Here is a 26,614-nt window from a genome sequence, read left to right on the forward strand (position 1 = left end):
AGGTCTACTATATTTGTTGTATGGAACGATTGTAAGGTGTACATGTCTAGCGGGCAGATGTCATGTGACCTTGACCTCATTTTCATGGTTCAGTGGTCATAGTTAAATTTTTGTGTTTTGGTCTGTTTTTCTCATACTATATGCAATAGGTCTACTATATTTGTTGTATGGAACGATTGTAAGGTGTACATGTCTAGCGGGCAGATGTCATGTGACCTTGACCACATTTTCATGGTTCAGTGGTCAAAGTTAAGTTTTTGTGTTTTGGTCTGTTTTTCTCATACTATATGCAATAGGTCTACTATATTTGTTGTATGGAACTATTGTAAGGTGTACATGTCTTGCGGGCAGATGTCATGTGACCTTGACCTCATTTTCATGGTTCAAGTTTTTATCTAATACTATATGCCATAGGTCAACTATATTTGGTGTATGGAAATATTTTATGATCTTTATGTCAGTCGCACAGATTTTATTTGATCGTGACCTCATTTTCACGGTTCATTGCACAGGGTTAAGATTTTGTGTTTTGGTCTATTTTTCTTAAACTATATAAGTAATAAGTCAACTATATATGTTGTATAGAAGCATTGTTAGCTGTACATGTCTGCCTGGCATGGTTCATCTGACCTTGACCTCATTTTCAAGGTTCATTGGTCTATGTTTAGTTATCTTGGTTAATGTTAAGTTTATGTGACAGTTGTTATAAAGCTTAGCTTTATACTAAGGACTATCAACATAATATCAGTGATTAGTATAGAAGGCGAGACATTTCAGCGTGTGCACTCTTGTGTCAGATTGGAATAAAGCAAAAACAGACCTCACCTTATTGTCATGGAGAATGATATTAAAAATGAAGTGAAGAAGACATTGGAAGAGATGGAAATCAACATTCTCAAACTAGATTGACCATCAGAGAGAATCACTTATCAGTGTTAGAAAATTAGCTTTCATTATATTTAACATACGTTTTAGTTACCGATAAAAACTAAGTTGCAGATTGATCTAGATTTTTATATGAAAAGGATTTTGGTGGAAAGTTTTAACAGAAACTTTTTGGCAGTAGTTTGAACATATTAAAGGAATGAATACTTATGCGTGTTATAGTAACCAGTACTTTTAAAGCAATATGGCAAACAGTTTTGACGTTATGTTTACTTGATGAATTCGGTTTTCCAGCATGACCAGCAGTCACCAGCTATTTACATGTAGATATAAGTAAGAATTTGACATTGCAGTAAATAAAAGAATGTACAATAACATGATGGCATGGATATGGCTATGTAAAGCCTATCTCAGGTAATAGTAAACCATGGCAGACAGAGGCTTTTTTTTTCATTTAATCCTTAAGTATTCTTGATTTAGTGGTTAAGAAAACATAAACAAATGTCCCTGGTCCCTAAAATCATAAACTACAATTTATAACGTGTTAAACTAAAAGGAAGAAAACCTTGTTGTCAAGTTGTGTTTAGATTTGCCAATCAAGTTATATTTTGAATTCTTTAGCACCAGATCAGTCTGCTGAAAAATCAGCAGAGCCCACCCAAACAGTGGTTGACCTAAGTTCAGAGGAGGCTGCTCAGAAAGACAATGCCCAAACTGCAAAGGAGGTTGCTAAAACTCCTGGAGAGACCGTTCAAACGTTGGAAAAGGCTGAGAAACCTGACCCAAAGGTGGAGATGCCAGCTCCAAAAAAGCCTGTTTCTAATGAAGTTAAAAAAACTGAATCTAAGCCATCTGGTGCTGGAAAAAAGACATCTGTAAAAGTAGATACCCAGGAAATGGATAACGAATCGTTGGTTGTTCATGTTGATGATACACAGAATGATCTTGACGCTGACCTGATTTCTACTACGCAAGAAAGTAAAACTGGAGCTGATGGACAGAAACCGGCAGAAAAGAAAGATGAACCCAAACAGGAATCTGTGGCAAAAGTGGATGAGACTGCCACTTCTAAAGTGGAAACCAAGAAGGAAACTGTAACTGAGATAAAGGAGACTCCAGAGAAACCTACTGAACCAAAAACTGACAAGAAACCAGAGGATAAAAAGGACGAGAAGGATCCAAAATCAACTGCTAAGAGGTCGGTTTGGTTTGTATAAATCTACTCCCTTATAGGTCAAGAGAGTTATTTCCCTTTGCCTTGGAACAAAGAATTGTCTCCCTTGTATTTTGTTGGACCAGTAAGTCTCTTCATTGCATCCATAATGATTAGAGAACTGGTTCCATTAAAAGGCTTTGTTTGGTTCAACAATTATATCTCCATTAGTCATGTTTTTTTTTTGTTTTTTTTTAGAAATTGGAAAATATTTTATGTAATTAGTTTTGATTGATATAACAGTTTCTTGCTGAATCATTGCAACAAATATATTGGCAGACGACATTTAACACATAAAAAAGACAAGGAAGACAGCAAAAGAGTTCTTTTTGTATCAAACCAACTTGATACAGTTTATTGCACTAACAGTTTGTCAATTATATTGAAGGTTGCACCTATAATTAAAAAAATCTTATGATCAAACATGCGAAAAGACGTAGTTTGTTTTATGTGGTATAATATATATTTTGTAGTTTTGATCTATTTTCATACTTTTGCTATCATTTATAAAATAAAAAAAGAAAATAGAATATTTAATAACTTATAGCATTATATAAACGGTTCACTGATTTTATGTCCTTTTCAAATGGAAATCGACAACAGCAATATCGGACACACCCATTTATTGTGTAGATGAAATGAATATGGATATTGACGATCATTTAAATAAAAATTTGTTGAATAATTTATGCTCACAATGTTTTGATATATTTTATAGTAGAAATATAAATTGAAACATGCTTAAAGTGTTTGTGATGCTATATAGAATAGAAAAAAATTGTGATAAAATTGTGCTTTACTTGGAAGAAATGAGGATTTAACTCTCTGTGCTGTTTTCGTTGACATTTTTGTACCTGAAATATTCTGAATGACAATGACAGTGAGTCAGTTTAAGTTCCACAGCTACAAATGGTGTCTAGTGCATGGACTTTTCCGTAAAAAATATGAACAATACAATAGTGTATTTAGTGTTAAGAAAAAGCGCTGTCGATCCAAACGCAAACGTTATAGACCTTTTCGCTTGGTTGATGAATATGGTGAGGAAGTGGTATTCAGAACAGTGCGCGACTTTAAAGGTGCTTAAATTATCACTTTTTAAAACATTCTGACTTAGTTTATTCCTCATAACTTTTTTTTTAATGTAAACGTTTGTTTCATAATTTGTTTTACTATTTTCAGTAGTTCCGGAAAAGATACTAAAAAGGATGAGAAAGGTAATCTTAAGAAGGTGCTTGTTTGTCACACTTATGAATAATAAACTCCACACTTTTAAATTTGAAAAGTGTGATGTGTTCTGAGGTTAAGAAAACTTGTGTTATATATATATATGTTTAGTTTATATGTTTAAAATTGATATTAGTTTGTTTTTCTAAAAAAATTACTTAAAATTTACTGCAAAACAAATTGATCAAAAACTAAACATATCTGTTAAATTAAAGAAAGGAGATTTTTTTTCAATGTTTATATTAATTATTTAGGAATTTTTGTCAGATTACTTTTAATTTTTATTAAAGCACCTCATAATAAAAGAACAGACAGATTGGAATCTCATTTGTTATGTAAAATTTGTAGATTGCATTGAAAATGCATTGCTTTTAATGTGGTTGTTATATTGACAAATATGAATATGTCTTTCTTCATTTTTGTTATATATTTTATTCAAAATGTGCAAATATCGAAATTTAAAGAACTGAAGCAAAAAACCAAAATTGCTTCATTTTTGGTCAGAAATTTTTTTTAGTTAGTGTGGTACAACCACTTGGAGAGATTTGATGTTGATAAGTTCATGATAAGTGGCAAAACATAGCAGATTTTAGTTGGTTTTTGTTTTATTTTTGGGAAAAGGGGCTATCAATTTATTAATTCAGAGTTTCATTTGAGCAAAAATATAATCAAAGTTCAACTCAATTGTTGCCTCATATTATTGTTATTTTTTTGGTGAAAAGGGCTAAAGTTGGCTACTATTGAAATAACTTCTGGACTTTCCTTACATGCATTTAATAAATCCATTCTGTTTTACAAAATGATACTGGGCCACTTTTCCATTATAATACGATAATAATATGTTATTTAAAAAAGTTAATTTAATTAAGGCTGATTCTTGAAAAAAAATCTATAGATTTTGTAAACATTTTCTTATGACCCGTTAAATGTTTTATGAATATATATTCATCCTGTTAAATGTTTTATGAATATATATTCATCCCAACAGAAACTGAAATTCACAGTCCTAAACTACAACCAAAACATAAATGAATAAGACTTTTGAATGACAACTGGATCATCGATGTTTTTTAGTTTTCAGTGTTGTTTGGTTGCTGTTACCCTTGGGTGTTTTCTTGTTATATTTTTTTTTTGCCTTTAGAAAAATAAAACAATTCCAAGAAACAATAAAAATCCAAAGTTAAATGAGAAATAAAAGGATCAAAAAAAATATTATTACTGTCCCCTATTTGTCCCCTCTCCCTCAAGCTCCTGGAAATGAAAAGCAATTATTTATAAATATTTAAAAGAACAAAAACTGTGTAATTTTAAACATTCTTTGTCATGTATGTGTCATAAACTTTGTAAGCTTATAGTAAAATTTGGTGTAATAAAATTTCTAACCTTGATTTTTAATGAAATTTTTTAGATGGAAAATAGATTTAAATTGAATATTTGATGGTATCAAAGATTTTCATTTTCATCCCATGTAATTGCCGTCCTCACTGGGCTGGATAATGTACAATGTATATCGTATGTGATTCATGACCTATCTGACTCCCATCAAATTTATATAAAGATCAAAAGAAAAAAATATGAAAATTGTATTCGACCTCTTCGTTAACAAATCAAATTCAGCTGATATTTGTGCAAACAAATTAGATCTTTAAGCCGGTTTTTATCTTATTTTTGAAGTGACTTCGATAAAAATAATTTACACATGTATTCTCCAAGTTGTCAGGAACACAAAGTTAGGGATGTAAATAAGACCTTTATATGCAAAGACTAAAAATATTCACTCAAATATAAACACTGTCAACAAACTCCTAAATTACTCATTGGAGTGCCAACAGTGACCCCTCAATAGAGTAGACCTTTTGAAATGAGGTTATGTTCAAATTGTTTAAAATTGTACTGAATATATATTTTAAGTCCTTTTTTTCATGGTAATACAAATGTTCAATTTATTCATTTGCCAGCGGGTTTTCTGTAGGTCCTCAAGCAAATGTTCTGTTGTGGTTTATTATTTGTCATTGTTTGTGTGTCTGTTTGGAGAGGAGTTGGATGTTGATGGTAAATGTGGTCCATTGTTCTGCCCAATATTTTTGGATATAACTTTTATCTTTTTATGTATTATTTGTCAGTGAAGTCTAGATGTTTTGACCATTTTTTTTATCATTGGTATTTTATAGAATAATTTATTGGAAAATAGCTTATACATGTTAAAATTTAAAGTCTTTTGGGTTGAGGGATTATCAGATAGATGAATGACTTTTACTTTTGTAATTATAGACGTCAAAGGGACAACTATTTTACACATTAATCATTTTATTTGAAAATCACCATGACTGGTAAATATGAACTTACCATGACCCTTGAATAAAGGATGGCTAATATTTATATACATTTTTTAAAAACTACCATTTATAACAAATTTATCGTCTCTGTTCTGTCACAGCGGAAAACATTGAAGCAGTGACTATTTGTTGTCAACAGAAAAGACATCAGGGTTATGACTGCATACGCTAAGACACACATACTTATCACATACACTAGATTCATCAGTGGTTTTTGATTCAATACAGTTGACCAGCCAAACCAATTAGGAAGTAAAGAAGCGTTTAAACAAAATACCCAAACAGTTATCCCAAATCTGGCTACACCAATCTATGCGTGGGATAAAAATGATATTACATGTTAGTACAGGAGTACTGAATGTCAGAGCTGAGCAATAATGATGACGCCATATTTATTTGAGGTCTGAGGAATTTAAAAGTTGCATAACACTGGTTATTATGAATATCAAATTTTGGGGCCTTTTATAGCTTGCTATGGGGTATTGGTTTTGCTGATAGTCTAAGACCATACAGTGATCTTAGCCGCCAACTTCTACATCATTAGGTCTCTGGTGGAGAGTTGGTTCATTTGCCATCATATCATATCTTCTTATAATTATATATGGTGAATGTCCATTGTTAAAAAAACACCAGTTGAGCACTTTAATAGACTAGTCATGATATATTCATGATATTTGAAATAAAAAATGTGCATTGGAGATTAATTTGAAAGTACTTTGTCATGTTCAATATATGCAAGTACTAAAAGTTTGTTTATTTACATTTATCTTTAAAAAAAAAGTAATTTTAAGTATTAGCTTTTAATATTAAGATTTATTTCAGTTTTTCTGTTGTAAATATTTATTATCAGATTTTGAATGTTGTAGTACAAATAAAGTTATAAATACTTTAGAAAAAGATTCCTCACATTAATTTCAACAAAATAACATAAAAATAATTCTTCTGAAATACAGATCAATAGCTATTTATGTCAAAATTATGCTTGGAAATGAGATTTTATCTCTTCTGAATTTAAAAACACATTTCCATACCATAAACCTTTATAAATATATGGCAATAACAGCTTGTACCATAACATATGTTTTATTATGTGTAATTTTTATTCATATTTCATTAATAGTTCTAAATCAAGGTACCTTTTGATGGAAATATTTGCTGAACATTAAATATTATTATTCTGTTATGAAAGACTTATTTTTTTTTTTTTTTCATATTTTTTTTTTTATATAAAATTTCAACACGGACAAAGCTTTCTAAACATGCAAGAGAAGTTTTAAGGGAATTATAAGAAAATTATACAAGATGCTTAAAAATCTACACTTTAAAAACAACATGTATCATATGAAAACCACAAAAAAATATTAAGAATATAACTAATTTATGTAATTATGTTTTTTATTTCATACTTTGATTCTTTTTATTTGTTGGATACCAATTTTCATGATTTTCATGGTTTTAGTTGGTATTCGTGGGAACCATGACTTTAATATTTTCAACAAATTAATAATTTTCTATGTGAATGTATGCAGACTCAGGCTAAACCATGACATGAAATATCCTTGAAAAATGCAAGCTTTCCTCAATCAAATTAAATGAATCTGCTGTTCTGAAGAATTCTTCTTTTTAATATCATCAACAACAAAAATATATATATCCAATACTTTTTGCCAAAGTTTATTTTTGTAACACCAAATTGACTTGTTTGTTATTTAATAGTGAACCTTTTTTATTTTGCAAAATCTGGTACTGTGGATTAATTTATTTTGCGTGGAAACAAAATTTCCTAGTTTTACCAAATCCTGCATACAATATAGAAAATCTGTATTTAATTGAACATTCAAGTTTTTTGTTTACTTTTACACCCACACACGGTATCCCAATAATTGTTTTTATTTAGTTAGGCTGCTGATTCTAAATGTACTTTTAATATTTTTTAATTGATTTTAAATTGATTTTTTTTTTAGCTGCCTCCACTGGTCGTAATTTATGGGTAAGTGGACTGGCATCGTCCACAAGAGCCACAGACTTAAAGTCCATTTTCAGTAAATATGGAAAGGTAAGTGTCTAAATGTTCACACTCAGATTGACTGGTGCATTCTGATTGGACTATTTATCTTTGCCAAGTTAACCAGTAAGACCTAAGAGTGTAGGCCTCTTTAACATCTTAACTTGTGAGACTTAGGCATGTAGGCCTCTTTAACATATTTACAAGTGGGACCTAATTTGTATGCATTTGAAATTAGGAAGTGTTTGATGACTAAATTCAGTATCAATTCAAATTTTGAAAAATCATTGCAAAATCATTTACAAAAAAACAATCATTTACTATCATTTGTTGCATGTATAAACGTATATTTGAGATTCTAAGAAGTGCTGTAAGAAAAAACATGAGTTAACATATCTTAATCTGAAATTTTCGGGATAATTTGAATGTTAAAGGCCACTTAATCTATTTAAAAATCTTTTTTTAAGAAGTTACATCATATAATCATATATAAGGTAGTGATGTAATATAACTCATTTTATGTCTATTCAGCAGATTCTAATAAATCACTGTCCATCAGTATAAATGGACACTGTAAGAAAGTTTCAGTAATCATTTACTTTACACTAAATGACATTTATTTATTGATTTTTTATTACGAGTGCCTCTTTTAACCTTTTATTCAAATATATTCAATAAAGTTTATTTTTCAATTTTCGAACGTCAGTATTTTTGGACGAATGATTTTGTCAGCAGGAGTCAATTCAAATCTAACAATAGATATAATAGAAGCTTCTTGTCCCATCTATTGAGTTGGAAATTTAATTTTTATGTGATTATATATCAAGGTGTATATGTTAAAGGCCTGATTGAGTTTATATTGATGCAAAAACATTGTGTATTATGGGAAAAGGGTGGCTGTATTTTGTAACATAGGTCATTTATGTTAGAGCTATGGAAATGTAGGTTTTGATTACAGAAACATGAAAATATCAATAAAGATTAGTGGTGACAAATTTTTCACTAGCAGATTTTATTTATTTCATAATTTCGATTACTGACAATATTTTTAGGGTTAGAAATTTTGTTGATTCAGGGGGAAATTGTTTATTAATTTTGGGGGGAGAGAGGGGGGGGCAAACATTTTTGAAATCAGCTGTATTTCATTGAAACACTAAACTTTTTGATTTACCTTAATTCTTGATTTCCTTGAATAGTAAATAATGAACTTACTGTTAGATGTGAGACCTTAAATAAAAACATTTTTACCTCCAAAAGTTTCATAGTGTGTATAAAAGAGGTGCATGGCAATTTAAAAAAAATTTAAAAGTCTGCAGCTGAAATGTTTCTTTATTGTACACATTTTCTTTTCTGATGGGAGATAGATAAGTTTTCCCTTTAAGACGAGGCAATGGGTACTTGCCCGTCTGTCCTTACATCCTTCCTAGAACAATGTAATGCCTATTTATACCTGTCTGTCTTATGGCTTCGATTAGTTCACATCCAAATATACATTTCATATTTGAAACAGACAAATAAACAAGATTTAATTAGTCCGCTTTGTCACACATAAAATCCAAAGCAATAGCCATTAATTTTCTACCTCATGAAAAATGAAAATCTATTAAGATTGCAATCTTTTTTATGCTTCCAATATTTGCTGTATATAAATAGTATTTTAAGCCCTAATTGTTGTTTGATATGATGAATTATTCATATTGAATTAACAGTTATAGTTTATGACTGACTAGTTTTGTACTTTTATTGGATCTTTTGGATTGCATATAATTTTTTAAAATTTTTTTGGAAGAATTTATTTCTATTATATAAATAGCTATAGTGAATAATAAATTATAGATTAAAAATATGTAAAAATTTTTAACCTTTAAAGTGAGAGATATGTAGAAATGAGAGGGAACCAATTGATTTTTGTAATATTTCATTTGCGTTTATATTATTTTAGAATGTTTATTCCATTATTAAAGAATCAATATTAAAACAAAAATGTTGAATTCCTCTACAATTATCAATTTTACAGAAAGAAAAACTGTCAGTGGCAATGATGCTATGCCTATTTGATATTCAGAGAGAGATTTCAAAATTAAAAAAAAAAGATAGGGAGGCTCTAGAATTAACCGGACAGTTGTCAGCTTAGTTGGACAACAAAGTATTTATATATTGAATGCCAATAGAAACCCAACTCATACATGTATCATTTGATGTTTATTCAGTTCAACAGATCTTGTTTAGACACAAGATTAAGATTGATACTTAAAATGATATACTGACAATATGGCAAAAACTAGACATAAAATCATTGGTTGGTCAATGTTTTTAAAATTTGCCAAGCAAAAAGGTAGAGGGATTACAAATTATTAATAAATCTTAGAAAAAAAAGTAGCTGGTACTTCTTCACTAAAATGAATGTGTAATTGTAGGTTGTTGGAGCCAAGGTGGTCACTAATGCAAAGAGTCCAGGTTCTCGCTGCTATGGTTTTGTCACCATGTCAAGTTCTGATGAAGCGACTAAGTCCATCCAACACTTACACAAGACTGAACTTCATGGGAAGATGATTTCAGTGGAAAGAGTAAGTCAAATATATATGAAAATAAGAAGTGATTTGATTGCCAATGAATTAAATCTCTAAAATAGACCAAATGACACAGAAATTAACAACTATAATAAGTCACTGTAAATTCTTTAATTTATTCATATTTAGAAGAAGTTTACTTTATTTTAATTGCTACCTTCCCCCCGACATATTTTCCGTATGCAAAGTGACCTCAGTGTGACCCATCTCGTAAAAATCCGGTGATCACAATACGCACGAATGTCCTTAAAATAAACTATTATCTGAATTTACATGTTAGACACATGCTCAATTTCCATGCTTTTTTGTGGATTTTTTGTCGATTGTTGACAAACAGGTGACAATTGTTAAACTTCGGCTTCAAAACACGAACTTTAATTACCTGCCATATTTTCACAACAACACTGACCGATTGAGAAAAAAAAAATGACGATTATACGAAATTTACACGAAGAAAATGACAAATTCGTGCACAGAAGACTAAGTTGATGTTTGTATGCATTGGTTCAAGAATTGGAAGAACATTATTTTTCACCGGTCACTCGTTTCTTATGACCTTAAGACAATATGTGGTGTTATATCATGTAAACTGGGGAATTAATTTCTCTTTATTAGATAATGGAGTCAAGGTTGTAAATCTATTAAGCAGTGAGATTTAGTTTTAGTTTGATTACCCATTTAATCAAAACTTAAAGTTATTTAAATGTTATTGTTATTCCACCTTGGAAGGCACCTTCAAAGAGAATCGAAGTCTGTTTTGGCATACAAGAGCAATGTTTACTTTATAACTTCTTCTTAAGGTCTTTTAAAACATTTTCCTTTGCAGATTGGTCTACCAAAGACCTAATCAACAGGTTCTGGCAAATGAAATTTTTTCATACAAATTATATTACTATTTTATTGTAGGCAAAGAGCGAACCAGGCATGCAATCCAAGGCCACACCTTCTAGTCGTAAAACAGATTCCAAAAGTTCCTCTGGAGATAAGAAATCTACTCCTGCCAAGAAAGATGACAAAGGTGAATTATTGTGAAGAATATGTTAAAGGTCTCACTGTAACTTAAAATATGAAGGACAGCAATAAATGGGCAGTCCCTTTGTTTTTGATTTGTTGCAATTTAATATTTGGATCCTTTTGAGCCTTTTTTGTTTTTGCAATTTGGCTGATGAAGTCAGTGTAAATAGATATATATAAAGTGCAATTATTCTTTTTATCAGAAATTTTTTCAAACAATAAGTTTCTTGGGTTTAACTAATGAAATACACGAAGTAGATAGAAACACTTTAGAAAAACAAATGTAATAGTTGTTCAGTTAAATGTTTAAGTAGATATCTATGTCGTGCTTCCAATCTTATAAAATTTGTAAGACTATAGAATCCAAAGGAAAATCTACAAAAACTTACAACACATTCATGTAGTCAATGCCTATTACAATATAAGCTCATTAATTACTGCTTCTTCACAATCAAAACAAAAACAAACAAATTGGATGCATTTTAAAAATGTCATAAGTTATGAATATATTTTGTTTCCAGATCGTAAAGACAATGATAAAAAAGATGTTAAGAAAGAGTCTGATAAGAAAACTGACGACAAGAAATCTGATCGTCATCGTAAGGAAGAAAAGAAAGATTCCAAAGATGTGAAAAAGGATGATCGTAAACGGTCACATTCACGTGACCACCATGATGACAGAAGGAAATCAGACAGACATAACAGTGCTACAAGTAATAAACATGATTCAGCTAAAAAGCCACATTCAAGTACAGGTAAGATTTTGTTCACTTATTGATCAATTGGAGTGTGTTTCAAACAGTCTGAAAGCTCACAATTTACAATATTACTTCAAATGCTTGTAAACAAGGATTTTCAGTTTCCCGGCAGAAGGATTGTGGCTCTCTTGATAATTTGACTTCCTCCACCAATAAAAATGACAGCCATCGTATAGTCAAGGTAGATGAATGTGAAGTTGTTCCTTTACCAACAAACACACACATTTTATATATTGTAAACATTAATGTTATCCATTATATATGCCAACTCATTGCAGTATTGATTGTTTCAACTTAACAGTAGAGTCAATTTCAGGATCTTTAATATAAATTGTTCTGATAGATTACATTATTCATTTAGTTAAGCATGTATTTTATTTGAATTTTGAATTAAAAGAGGTGTGTGATATATATACATGTAAATGTTACAGAAACCCTAGCACACACCATCACACAAAAACAGCATAGATGATGAAGACATAATCTTATGATGAAGACATAATCTTTCAATCTGTTTAATTGAGGTCTGAAGCTGGCATGTCAGTTAACTGCTAGTAGTCTGTTGTTATTTATGTATTATTGTCATTTTATTTATTTTCTTTTGTTACATCTTTTGACATCAGACTCGGACTTCTCTTGAACTGAATTTTAATGTGCGTATTGTTATTCTTTTACTTTTCTACATTGGCTAGAGGTATAGGGGGAGGGTTGAGATCTCATAAACATGTTTAACCCCGCCGCAATTTTGCGCCTGTCCCAAGTCAGGAGCCTCTGGCCTTAGTTAGTCTTGTATGATTTTAAATTTTAGTTTCTTGTGTATAATTCGGAGTTTAGTATGACGTCCATTATCACTGTACTATTATGCATATTTTAGGGGCCAGCTGAAGGACACCTACGGGTGCGGGAATTCTCGCTACATTGAAGACCCATTGGTTGCCTTCGGCTGTTGTTTGCTCTATGGTCGGGTGGTTGTCGCTTTGACATATTCACCATTTCCTTTCTCAATTTTATAGAAAATTAAAAACATTTACACAATGTAAACTTAGAACATAGTCTTCAACAGTAAACAAGTTAAGGTGGTACCTAACACTTCAGGGAGATAACTCTGTAAAATCAGCTGAACGTTTTAATGACATTGTGTTCATAAGGGAATATTAAGCTTCTCAATGATCAAAATAAGTTTTTGTCAAACTGCTATATAACCAGTGTAATTTTTCTGATTAAACGGTTGGTTCAAATTTTTTAAAATTTTTATATTTTTGTCAAAGGGTCAAAGTAAATACTTTGTCAAAATTTTAAGAAAATTAAATGAGCCATATTAATTTTAATTAAAGTGTTAGGTACCACCTTAATATAATATTATGGAGGATTTCAATTATATATTTTGTAGATACATTAGTATCATTTATTTTTGTTGGTATCAAATTTCGTGGATTGAGGAAAAGTTACACCGTCGTGGATATTTAATTTCCTAGTTTTGCTAAAGTCTGCACACACACCTTTAAAAAAATTGTAATTCGTTGAACATTTAAATCTGTACTTCTGCTTTAACCACAAAATCCACTGAAATTGGTATCCAACAAAATATAATGAATCTACAGTATTTATAATAAAAGTTTTTTTTAAAGATAAATCAAAACCTAGTTCAACAGAAAAACCAAAGACAGACGCAACAGCTAAGCCGAAAACAGATACAGCTGCAAAGCCAAAAACAGAAACGACAGCTAAGCCTGAAACTGAAAAAGAAACTGAAAAAGATAAAGATGTGGTGAAAGAAAAAGAGAAAGAGAAGGAAAAAGAAAAAGTAGAGGAAAAGAAGGCAGAAAGTCCTACAAAAACACCTGTGAAATCTGGTGAGAGGAGTCAAAGCCGTGCCAAGTCGGCGACATCTACTGTCAAGGACCCACCGAAATCTGATAAGAAAGACAAAGATGTTCTATCTTTTGACAAAATAAAGGTATACATGCATGTACATGTAATACGATTATATTATTGGATTATAAGATTTTAGGGTATCAATTGGTGATTTGATTGTTTGAAATTGAGTTTACTGGTGATATGTGTAAGCAGAGTTATGAAACATACATTTGTAACAATCAAATGATGGTGACAATTATTATACCCCACGCAACGAAGTTGCGGAGGGTATAATGTTTTTGACCCGTCCATCCGTCTGTCCGTCAGTCGGTCCGTCAGTCCTGTTTCTTGTCATCGCAACTCCTCTCAAACCACACAACAGAATTTCACGAAACCTTTTCAGATAATAAGGACATACTATGTAGTTGTGCATATCGACGGGAAATTGCGATTCAATTTTTTTTCTAGGAGTTATGCCCCTTTGAACTTATTTGCTTCAATGTACTACTGCAACAGTTTGTCATCGCAACTCCTCTCAAACCACACAACAGAATTTCATGAAACCTTTTCAGATAATAAGGACATACTATGTAGATGTGCATATCGACAGGAAATTACGATTCAATTTTTTTTCTAGGAGTTACGCCCCTTTGAACTTATTTACTTTAATGTACTACTGCAACAGTTTGTCATCTCAACTCCTCTGAAAACACACAACAGAATTTCATGAAATTTTGTAGATAATAAGGACATACTATGTAGATGTGTATATTGACAGGAAATTATTATTCAGTATTTTTTCTTATACAATTTTTTTTTCTTATACTTATTTAATTTCTCCAATGACAATGTGGGGACGTGGGGTATGTGAGTGTGCTCCCTAAGGTTCTTTAATTCAAATAGAATAACGTTTTCTTCATTTTAATTCAACTGAAAGAAACAATGTTAAAGTTCTAAAATTGTAAATTAATTCAAGTTAAATGAATGTTGCAAAATCTATTTACAAGTATTATGCATTCCTGGGGTCTTATAATGAAGATTTCTGATATTTTCACTATTTATTTTCTTTGATATATTGTTATATCATATATTGTAAGTTCTAGCACTTAAGAATAAATAAATACTGCTCAAAATGCCGATAGAAGTAGGATATACAAAATGCCTATCAAAATTAAACAATATACAAAAAGAAATATGTTTTTTCTCATAAAACAGAGATGTTATGTTTTAACTGATTTGGACTGTCTGAGTCATTGGGTTTGATTAGGGATATTGTAAATATCCACAGTAGTTTATATAATATTACACATTGCTACTATTTGTTTACAGGAAGAAAGAGAGAGAGAAAGACAAAGGCAGAGGGAGAGAAAACAAAGGGAATTAGAAAGACAAAGGATGAGAGAGATAGAACGAGAAAAACGTCGTCAGAGGGATGTTCAGATCAAACAGAGAACTGAGGCTATTAAGTTGGCTAGAGAAAGGGAACAGTTAAGGTAAAACTCAACAGGGAACATTTCAGATTTAAAGTCTTTGCCACTGCAGGAAAAAATGTATTGAAGGGTTGGACAACTCAGATGCTTTTATACTAGTGCAGGGGGGATATCTTTTTTTCTTTGAATAGTCCTGATTCTAAATTAGGAAAAATCTTTCAATTTTCTGAACCTTAATGTACAAAACTTCCTTGACAATTTGGGGAACATTTGCTCTACAACCTGTTTTTGTTGTTCTTCATGAATTTACAATTTTTACCAATAGACAAATCACAAATTGTAATACTTGTGTACGATAGTGAAACTGAGGTTATCTCTACAATAGATGTACATGTACCATAACCATGATAACTGTTCAAAGAAAAAGACTTCACTTTGTTTAAGTAAGAATGATTCAGTATCACATGTATTTTCCACAAATATCTCACAGTCATATATCCCAACAAATTTGTAAATTATATTAGTTTTCTATGAGTATGAGGAATTTGTATTGAACTTTAAAGTTGGATGTAAAGAAAATTGTTGATCATTTGTAGTAAAAACATAAAAAACTTTACATTGTGCATTTTTTCATATTATACAGTTATATATATGCTCGTGTGAAATAAACTCCTTTAACTTTGCGTCAAAATATAATTTAACCAATCATAAATGAATTTGTATCATTGGGAAATATTAATTGTTGTTTACAGAAAAGAGAAGGAACAGTTAGAACGTGAAAAGATAGAACTGCAAAGACAACAGAAATTACGAATGGAGCAGCTAGAGAGAGACAAAATGGAACGAGAAAGAGATAAGGAAGAGAGAAGACGACTCATGGAAGAAATCAGGTTTGTAATATACATTGTTTTAACAGTTAAAACATTATCATTGGAAAATTAGAATCAAACATTATGAACTTTTTACCTTGTCATACAAATAGTTCAAGAGAATAGTATTTGACTTTTTCATTCTCTTCCTCTACAGGTTAGAACAGCAGGAGTTGCAAAGAAGAGCACAGAAGAGAACATTCGACAGCAGAGGTGGTGGCAGGGATGAGTACTGGTCAGAACCAAAACGAGCTGCTACCAATGAAAACAGATTTGATGATAACAGGTATGTAAAACGTTTCAGAACCTTAATCATACAGGTTACCTTCTCTGTGGTAGGACATACTGGTACTTTAAAGTAAGAGCAAGTAAAAGCAGTAATATCAACTTTACAATTGATGCAATATTATACATGATATAAGGGGAAAATTTACTGTTTTCTGCTGTGTAAAGAAAACATTAAAAACAGTTGACTCTTCCCCAAAATAACGCTGATTGTAATTTAAATTTTGCTTATTTTACTTGCTCTCACTTGACAAAGTACAAGAATGTCCTACCTCAGAGAAGGTTACCTGTCAAAAAATTATAAAGTCAGACATCAGGTGATATGACAAATAAGTCTATTTTATTTTGGCAGATTTAGGATTTGGATGACAAAATAAGGGTGTAACCGTTTCAAAAATTAAATGAGCCAAATCTTATGTAAACCATATTACATGATGTTTATATAACTTGTAAAAAAAGTAATTTAGAATTATATATAAATGAAATGGAATTTAAATTATTTTGACAGGATGTTCTTGTTTATATTACTTAGTCTGTTATTTGTTTTAATTGTTTGATGGGTGTTAAATTGTAAAAGGCTATACAAGGAAGTTGTGTTGACTAGATTATAAAGAAAGTAATGATCCAAAAAGAAATTTTATGGTTTATTTTTGTGGTTTACGTGTGTTGAAGTCTTGTGGACTTTTAAATCATATCAACTTTTTTATAATAACTAGAACCAAATTGAATATATTTCTAACAGAATGTTAAAAAGAAGGTGAAAATTAGTGATATTATTTTCTTAATAATTAACGTCATGTTACTGTGAAAGTACTTTTATTCGTGGGGTACCAATTTTCGTGGTTTTCTTGGATGACTTTATCCACGAATTTAAGTGTCCAACGAAATAAAACAACCATTGTCCAAATCAAGACATGGAAAGATCTCGAATCTGAGAATGCAGTCACAGAACTACAACTGCATGCAGGATTATACCCTTTAATCTTTAATAACCTAAACTGTACAATTTTTTGTTTTCAATATTCTCATCAATATTTTATATTCAAAATATTTTTTTCGATGAAAGTCAGATTTATGGTATTGATATGCTAATATGATAAAGTGTTCATTTTATAGCCTCATAGTTCTAGTGCATATGGGAAATAATAATTTCATGCTGAACTTCATTTTGATAAGAACTATTTGACAATTCAAGATACGTTTATAGCATTTGTTTATGATACTGATATTTTTACTTGACATGTGTATGGCCTAATTAACACATTTGATGGTCCTTAATCTGTTGATCACTTTATCTTGGGTTAATTAGTGTTGCCACTACGATTTACACGGGTCAATGTTTACTTTGCAATTTCCTTCAATCCAGACTATTTGAAACCTTCCTTTCTAGAGGCTTTAATTTTTCAATTTTTTTTTTTTGTTAGAAAATTAAAATCCACGAATTTAAAAACACACGAACATGTAAATATTGCCCAAACCACGAAAATTGATACCCACTAATTAAAGTACTTTCACATTAAAAGGATTTATTTAATTTTTGTGTGTACCAATTTCTTGTATTTTCGTGGAAATTTAATTTTGTGATTTGCCAAAGATTACATCTTAGGGCTTTTCCAGATTAATTGTATGAGGGCATCACAATGCACTTTTATTAGAATTTGATGGGTGGTGGTTATATTGCTGGAACATTTAAAGGAAAAGTCTAATTAAAAATTTATGCATGGTGGGGTGAAATAAAAAGTGCCTTCTGACATTTTAATTTTTTTAACAGCCCTTAGCAAATAGAAAATTTAAACTTTTGATAAATAACGGAATATTTTTAATTTTTTTGCTCGCTTATACCACTAAACTCCAAGAAAATTGACATGCGAATATACTAACTTCACAGTATTTTAAACTGTACATTCAGAAATTGTAAGGTGCATTTTTAATTGCAATTTTTGAAGAATACACAAATATGGGAGATGAATTCAGGAAATCTGAATACAGATCAGGTATCAGAATGCAAGATCTTATTGTTGCTTTCATCATCAAGGAAGTTGCATTATTTGCATTATTAAAAGCCATGTTATCATTTCTGACTTTACAGTATTATTAAAGCTGTAATCATAATGCTAGCAAGTTACAGGTTTGATTTGCTGGCTTGCTTTGTTTGTATTTAAGTTTGCTCTAGCATTAATATTGTTATTAAGATTGAATTCTGAAAACAATAAAAAAAAAAAAAAAAGGAGGGTTAAACTTGTACATATTATATTTAAATTTGATTGGACATCGTCAAATAATCAAATATACATTTGTACATGTTAAAATCTGCCTACTTATATTGTTTGCAGATGTCAATCTTAATTACAATGCTTGAGCAAACTTTGATACTAACAAAGCAAGCAAGCAAACCTAACCTTTAACTTGCTAGCATTAGGACAACGGCTATAAGCACTTGATTAACTTAATTATCGAAAGAACCTGTTTGAAGTGAAAGTAAAAATTACATGGATTATACTTGATGTCAGAGTAACAACAACAGAATCTGTCATTATTGTACTTGTTCTATTAACCCAAGCTCTCCTTTTATTCATATTGTGTAATCTGATCATGAATAAAAGACAGATAAGTTTTTGAAACTTATCCTCTTTTCTTTGTAGATCATTTGGTACAACTGAAAGAAAGGTAGAGCGGTATGATCGCAGGGCAGAACAGCCGAGAGGTACAGACAGCAGGGAGGCAAGAAGGTTTGATGACCGACGAGAATTTAACAGGGAAGAGAGGAGCGACAGAAGAACCGATGATAGGTTTGATAGGTTTTTATTTATTGCTTGTTTGTTTTATAGATAGTATTATAGAATTTTATATGTAGCTTTTTTTTGCCTGTTTATTTTATTTTGCTGGTCTTACAAATAAGAGATCCCTACAGGATAAAAACAATAAAAATGACAAAATTAGCATTTTTGTTCCTAATACACAATACTAAATTTTAATCAATTTTAAGATGTCAGGCATCTGTACTAACTTTATTTGAACAATTTTCTTGTTTTGTCTTTTTTTTTTAAACTGATACAAAATTTTCTAGATAAAAAACCCAGCTGCCAAATGTTGTAATTTTGTTTGTCTGTCAGATAAGTCTGTGCATTTCATAAAATATAATGAATAATGAATGGACTTAAGGGTGAACAAAATTACTGACCTGCATCGAACAGATACTAATCATATCATTCTCTTGATCTTTAGATTTGACAGAGGATCAGGTGACCAGGCTAGTTTTGACCGAGCAGCAAGGGAAAGAAATGATAGACCAGTACTTAGAGAAGATCGACGGGAAGGAGAGTTCCATAGACGATCACGAAGTCGAGACAGATCCGATACTCGAGTCAGCCGGGGGCGTGATGAACATAGAAATGAAAGATCCCACCACACATCGCCTCCACGACATACAGACAACAGAGATTGGAAAAATGAAAGAGGTATACATCTTTTATCATATTGTTTTGAAATTTCTGTGTATCTTGTTTCCGACATTTTCAAACTATAGTTCCAATTTTGTCTTGATTCTTTAAGCATGTGTACATCTGCAGGACTTTTGTTTTATACTCATAATTGTCAGCCAGCTTTAAAGGACTGTTCCATGAAAATATAGAAGGGAACCCAGTTAAGGGTCTTTGATTACAGTAATAAATAGAAACAATTTTTGGGGACCTGCATTCATTTTAAACAGAAGTACAACAAACTTTGTACCACCTGTAGTGGACAATTAAATTTGCTTTCTCTGGGTCCCATGCATGTTTAAATAGAACTACAAGAAATAAAAGGTCTGAAAATTAAAAATATATAAAACATTCTTATAAAACCAAAACAAGATTAACTCCCTTTTCCCCCTACAATTTTTTTTTAAATATGACTGAAAACTCTTTATTTTCTATGTGAATCCCCTTAGTTAGATTTATTCTATAAATTTGTTTCTTGTATAGGATAGTGTTTGATTATATGTTTATTTGTTGTAATGTATATGAATCCTTTATCTGTAGACTTTGTACATAAATTCTTGTCTGAAGGTAAATAGTGTTGTGAATATATAATCACTACAGCTTACATGAATTGTCCTTGTCTGTTTAGTCATATTCTTGATTCAGTTCTTGAAAGTAAGAGTTATCTCCCTTTGTAGTAGATATTTTCAATGTGTTTAAGATCCCTAAAGAAAATGAACCTGAACAGAAAGTTTGAGTACAAATGTAACATGAAAATCTTGAAACAAATATATTTATTGAAGTGCCTGCCAATATTAAAATTGTTGATTGCTTGGTTTATAGTACTCTGTCATGTCTGTGGGGATTGGAGACTGTTTGATTTTGAGGCATGAAAATATTTTAATGGGATACTGTTGAAATACTGTTAAATTCTATGTGTTGTTAAAAAGAGAAATACACGATATCTTGCATCATTTTCATTGCCCACTGTTGGCTTCTCTCTCCTCCCTTACTCCTCCCTGCTCCATGATATCTCAGATTTTGTAAGTTATCTCCCCCCCCCCCAAAAAAAAAATACCACTTTTTCATAGGTATTAGATATAACCGCTATAACCTCTTGAAGAAAGAAAAACAAATCATGTTTGGCTAAATAAGCTATTTGCCTACCTGTGTTCAATGTCACAGCTCTGTGCCTAATGTCAGACTGTGTTAAGGTCTACGTGAACTGCAGTATAGAAAAAGATTGTGTGCCACTTATTAAAGGCAGAATGGAAATGGAAAATTCATGTGAGCTGTAGCATGTGTGTGTTGATAACTGGTGTAATCAGATTGTAGACTTACTCTAATAATTCTTATCTACCAAATTTAACCAGAAAAAAATGCCCAATAAATGATTTAAATTTTTTTTTCAAGGAAATTTGTTTCTCAAATTTGAAAGAATTTAAAACAAATAAGTGTTCATATATTTTTCTTCATTGACCTTTGATATTTATTTTTTCCAACAATGTACATTGTGTATACTAAGCAAGATAAACTTTAGAAGATTTAGGTATTTTGCACTTGAAGGGTCCCAATATTTGATAAAATTTTCTCAGCATTAATTCCTACAATTTAGGATTTAAACAATAATAAGCAAAACCATGAAGTGCTCTTGAATGACTGACAATGAAACTTGTGCTGTTTAAAGTAAAAGAAATGACATATAACAAACTCTCAGATATGTTGTTGATCTCAGGTAATGCCACACAGACAAATTGGACAACAAATAACACAGCCAATCAGAGGCAGCAGAATAACCGTGAGAACTTGTTGCACACACATTTTCCATTGATTTACATCTTTAAAACATGCTAATTTTGAAAAATAATCTGACATGATTTAATTTACAAATGTTCAAAAATCCATCTACTTGATTTTCATGACCAGAAACAAAATTTAAAATCTAGGAACAATGTAATGTACACTGTTTTTCAATCTGTTTATCATCCAATCATATTTTATTTGAGAACCCAATCTTTGCAAAATAACACAATTTCAGTTTCATGAAATCAAGCTAAGTTTTGTTTATATTTTGATGACTTTCTAAATTAACATTAAATTGACCTTAAAATTATATAATTCTTCTAAATTATAGAAATTTGTTATTCCCCTTGCAGATTTTTTTCAAACTTTTATGTTCTGTAAATATGTGACTTTGACAGGTAAAATAAGGGGATCTTGTGCATTGCTAAACCTTAAAAAAAATTGAATGATATAGTAGAACTGCACATCTCTTATTTATCATTATGCACATTCTCATTTAAACTGCATGATTAAATTGAATGAACAGTCTCATCATCTTGTAGTATTCTTGCCTTAAGTTACAACCCTTACCTAGCAAAATAAGACTTAAATATTAGTATTTACTGTTTCTCTGCTAAGTACACATATTTGACATGTAAGAATAAAGACTAGTTAGCTCAGGAACTGATAATTTAGGTGATAAAGATCTTCAAATGTTTATACATTCTTTATTTGCAAAACAATTCCAGATAATAAAGGGGTTTCATACACTGGACATTCATGTAGAGTTATTTTCATTTGATAACATTGTGCGAGTTAAGAAAAAAATACTTCTAATTACTTTTCTATACTAAATTTCTAAATTAGCATAGTTATATGTATTTTTATGCAACTGCAAAGTAACAGATAAAGTACATTCATGAATCTTCAATGCCAATTTTATTTCAGTTTACTGAAGACTTATCTGCAATCAGCACTTTATTGAGAATGATGAGTAATAAAAAGATATGTCTAAATGAATTGTGGTTTATTTTTAACTTAATTTTCTAAGATTATCACATATATTTGAATTATCAAATAAGAAATCATTTAAAATGTTAGGTTGCATTTGATTATTCCAATGAGAAATCATGTTACGTAACTGTGTTGCATTTTAATTGATTTTTGGATATTGCACATCTTCTTTTACTTGTTTGCTTAATAACACCAATGCTTTATTATGTTTATTTATATTTTCATTAAAACTAATTGAAATTATCACAATTAACATGAAAGGACAATGATTAATTATTTGTTTGTAATTTCATTAAAAAAAAAAGGCAAGGATATAAATAATTTCTCATTAAAATTATGTGTTTCCATCACTTCTGATTGGTCTTACTCATTGTTCTTTTTAGCTCACCTGGCCTTGGGCCAAGTGAACTTTTCTCATCACTTGGCATCCGTCTTCTGTCGTTGTCGTTGTTAACTTTTACAATAATCTTCTCCTCTGAAACTACTGGGCTAAATTAAACCAAACTTGGCCACAATTATCATTGGGGTATCTAGTTTAAAAAATGTGTCCTGTGATCCAGCCAACCAACCAAGATGGCCACTAAAAACAACATAGGGGTAAAATGCAGTTTTTGGCTTATATCTCATAAACCAAAGCATTCAGAGCAAATCTGACATGGGGTTAAATTATTTATCAGGTCAAGATCTAACTGCCCTGAAATTTTCAAATGAATCAGACAACCCGTTGTTAGGTTGCTGCCCCTGAATTGGTAATTTTTAGGAAATTTTGCTGTTCTTGGTTATTATCTTGAATATTATTATAGATAGAGATAGACTGTAATCAGCATTAATGTTTCAGCAAAGTAAGACCTAAAAATAAGTTTACATGACCAAAATGGTCAATTGACCCCCTATGGAGTTATTGCCCTTTATAGTCAATTTTAACAATTTTCATAAAATTTGTAAATTTTTACTAACATTTTCCACTGTTATTACTGGGTCAAGTTCATTATAGATAGAGATAATTGTAAGCAGCAAGAATGTTCAGTAAAGTAAGATCTACAAACACATCACCATCACTCACCAACACAATTATGCATGAATCCATATCGGGATCTTTGTCCTTTGTTTAATATTCACATAGACCAAGGTGAGCGACACAGGCTCTTTAGAGCCTCTAGTTAAGACTTATATTTGTTTGTTAAATATGCTGATTTTCAGCATTTGTTTAAAATTTAAAAATTTAAAAACATTATATATGGTCATAAAATGATTTTTAAGTCATTTAAAGAAATTATAGATTGTTTGTGGGATTAAAAACAGTCATTTTATAAGTTATTTGCACATAATTTGGATAGTTTTGTTTTTCACTAAAAAACAGATGTTTTGTTTACATTGCCATCACATATAAACATGATAAATGAGGAAGCTTATATTATTCATTGATCTTCTCGATATGAATAGACAATTCAGAGCATGGCAGATTGTAGAGACAACTGTCTATACTTTGCCTCTAGTAGCCTGAGTAGCTTTTATGTTCCACCATAGTAAGGCACTGGCTGTCATTCCTGCATATAGAGTATAAGATAAGAATAAAAATTGACAACAAAAATGATGAATGCAAGGGATACAAAAAACAGCAGATATATATTTCAGCATCCAGGTGCAGGATTTTCTCGCTGTTTTGAAGATCCATTGGTGGACTTCTGCTTTTTTTTTGCTCTTCGGTTGGGTTGTTGCTCTTGAGACATTCCCAATTTCCATTCTCAATTTCATTTTTACCCAAAGATGACAGGTCATAGAGGTTGATAACTGTTATTGAAATCTACAACTAACCTTGTTTGAAAAGCATGCTGAATAGTACCATATCTTTTCAGACAACAGAACTCAGGCCGACACACGATTGGTGGTTAGTAGACAAAATATAGGTGGGACAGTCAGCAGTGGTGGGCGTGACAGTTGGCAGAATAATAATATACAAGATGACCGCAGTCGCAACAAAGGTTTCATAAACCAGCAACAAGGTATGTGTATGAATTTTTTCTTCGCCTCAGTTGACAATGTTTTCTCTGGGTAACAATCTGCTTTATCATCCTCTCAGCTATGTGTTATTTATATTAAGGAAGTCCAACATTTGCCTTAAATGTACAGCATCATTTCATTTAAACTGACCAAGTTTTGCAAATTTCATTAGATAAATAAAAAAAATGGAGGCAGTCATAGTGAAGCCCTGGAACTTTTTTCCTTGTCAATTTGATTTAACATATAAAGACACTGTTCCTTTGCATTTTGTGTCTTTTTATGCCCCACCTACGATAGTAGAGGGGCATTATGTTTTCTGGTCTGTGCGTCCGTTCGTTCGTTCGTTCGTCCGTCCGTCTGTCCCGCTTCAGGTTAAAGTTTTTGGTCGAGGTAGTTTTTGATGAAGTTGAAGTCCAATCGACTTCAAACTTGGTACACATGTTCCCTATGATATGATCTTTCTAATTTTAATGCCAAATTAGAGATTTTACCCCAATTTCACGGTCCACTGAACATAGAAAATGATAGTGTGAGTGGGGCATTCGTGTACTGAGGACACATTCTTTTTTTTCTCTGCCTGTACACATTTTGTGTCATGGATGGATACTCCATATCCAATGTTTTTTCTAATATATTTATATATGTTTTGACAACTGAAAGATACTGCTACCACTATACTGTATTTCAAGACTAAATCTAAATTAGTTGACAAGAAAACAATTCCAGGTACAATTCAATTTCTTCCCCTTTTTTGTTTCATTTTGAAAGAATATGACCCCTTTCACAAATGATGTAAACATTTACATGAAGGGAAAAGCGGTATGTATAGAATCTTACCTTGAATATCACAGTAGGTACAAAGATACTTTGAGTGCTTCATTACACCTCTTACCATTGCAAGATCAGTTCATATTAATGGATTTTTTTTATTTTTATTGTTAGGTGTTGCTACCCAGCAGGGAAGATCATGGGGAGGAGCCAGTACTATGGACAGACAAAATATTATAGACAATCGTCCCACCATTCAACAAGAACGGTTCACTGCCGTTCAACAGGAAGCTAGAGGAACATTTGCCAACACCATCAATCCTGCTCTGGTAGGCAATGTTCAGCCAAGTATATTCGTACCCACTGTACCCAATACGGCACAAATGATAATATCAAACCAAGGACTTGCTGCTGCTAGGCAACAGGAAGCAAGGTTTGATGCGTACAAAAGTATACAGAGTGGTGGATTTCGACGATATTAATCATTACAGACAATAAGATTAAAACATTATAATTGCAAGATAAAATTTAGCCATGCTATAAGACAATTAAGGTGTAAGAAGTCATATAATTCCTAAATTAATGGAAAAGGACCATTATAAATTCATACAGCATTTTCATCGTATGTCAATCATGATTTATTAGAATATATTTTGTGTGTGAAAGAAATCCTTTGATGTATGAGATAGATTTAGCCAATGATTTATCGTGTATGTGTGAAATTTTATATTTGTAATATGAGAAAATTTTATCATTGACATTCTCCTGAAATTTTATCATTATTGAACTATTTGTAAGTTTTACTCCCAAACGAAAATTATGTACAAAGAGTGGAATCAGGAAAATTGTAAAATGATCCATTGCTTCGTTGTAAAATGTGAAACTGCTGTTGTCATGGTAACATAAATGTTGCATCATGTAAATGTTGTTTATTTCTTAATAAGGCCTGAAGAAATATATTGGTTTGAGATTTCAGTGTTCAACAAAATACAAGTTTTCTATAGACTTGTATACAGAATTTGTCATATCCGTCAAATTTGTTATACAAGAGCACAGAATGTTTTCTCCATTCGTAAAAATTAGTACAGAAGAAAAATACATTAATTCACAGATGGTAAAGGATCAGAGATGCTAATTGCTTCAGT

At 31.1% G+C, this 26,614-nt stretch overlaps 1 protein-coding gene across 12 annotated transcripts in view; it reads left to right on the top strand.

Annotated features, from left to right (window-relative positions):
- LOC143044183 (uncharacterized) overlaps positions 1-26,392 on the top strand; it is a 47,962-nt gene extending 21,570 nt beyond the window's left edge. For 3 of the 12 annotated variants that reach the window (XM_076216065.1, XM_076216077.1, XM_076216075.1), the window contains 15 exons: positions 1,507-2,092; positions 3,278-3,312; positions 7,623-7,714; positions 10,081-10,230; positions 11,140-11,251; positions 11,769-12,002; positions 13,634-13,962; positions 15,192-15,355; positions 16,045-16,182; positions 16,319-16,447; positions 19,089-19,244; positions 19,672-19,904; positions 21,637-21,702; positions 24,557-24,703; positions 25,644-26,392. In XM_076216065.1, coding sequence (XP_076072180.1) covers positions 1,507-2,092; positions 3,278-3,312; positions 7,623-7,714; positions 10,081-10,230; positions 11,140-11,251; positions 11,769-12,002; positions 13,634-13,962; positions 15,192-15,355; positions 16,045-16,182; positions 16,319-16,447; positions 19,089-19,244; positions 19,672-19,904; positions 21,637-21,702; positions 24,557-24,703; positions 25,644-25,951 — 2,879 coding nt within the window. In that variant the 3' untranslated portion in view covers positions 25,952-26,392. Of the gene's footprint in view, positions 1-1,506; positions 2,093-3,277; positions 3,313-7,622; positions 7,715-10,080; positions 10,231-11,139; positions 11,252-11,768; positions 12,003-13,633; positions 13,963-15,191; positions 15,356-16,044; positions 16,183-16,318; positions 16,448-19,088; positions 19,245-19,671; positions 19,905-20,465; positions 20,493-21,636; positions 21,703-24,556; positions 24,704-25,643 lie in introns of all 12 variants that reach the window. The other 9 variants (XM_076216072.1, XM_076216067.1, XM_076216068.1 and 6 more) reach the window with 9 other exon arrangements.
- Positions 26,393-26,614: the final 222 nt, after the last annotated feature.

The sequence above is a fragment of the Mytilus galloprovincialis genome, chromosome 9 (genome assembly GCF_965363235.1).
Source record: "Mytilus galloprovincialis chromosome 9, xbMytGall1.hap1.1, whole genome shotgun sequence".
Lineage (NCBI taxonomy): Eukaryota > Metazoa > Mollusca > Bivalvia > Mytilida > Mytilidae > Mytilus > Mytilus galloprovincialis.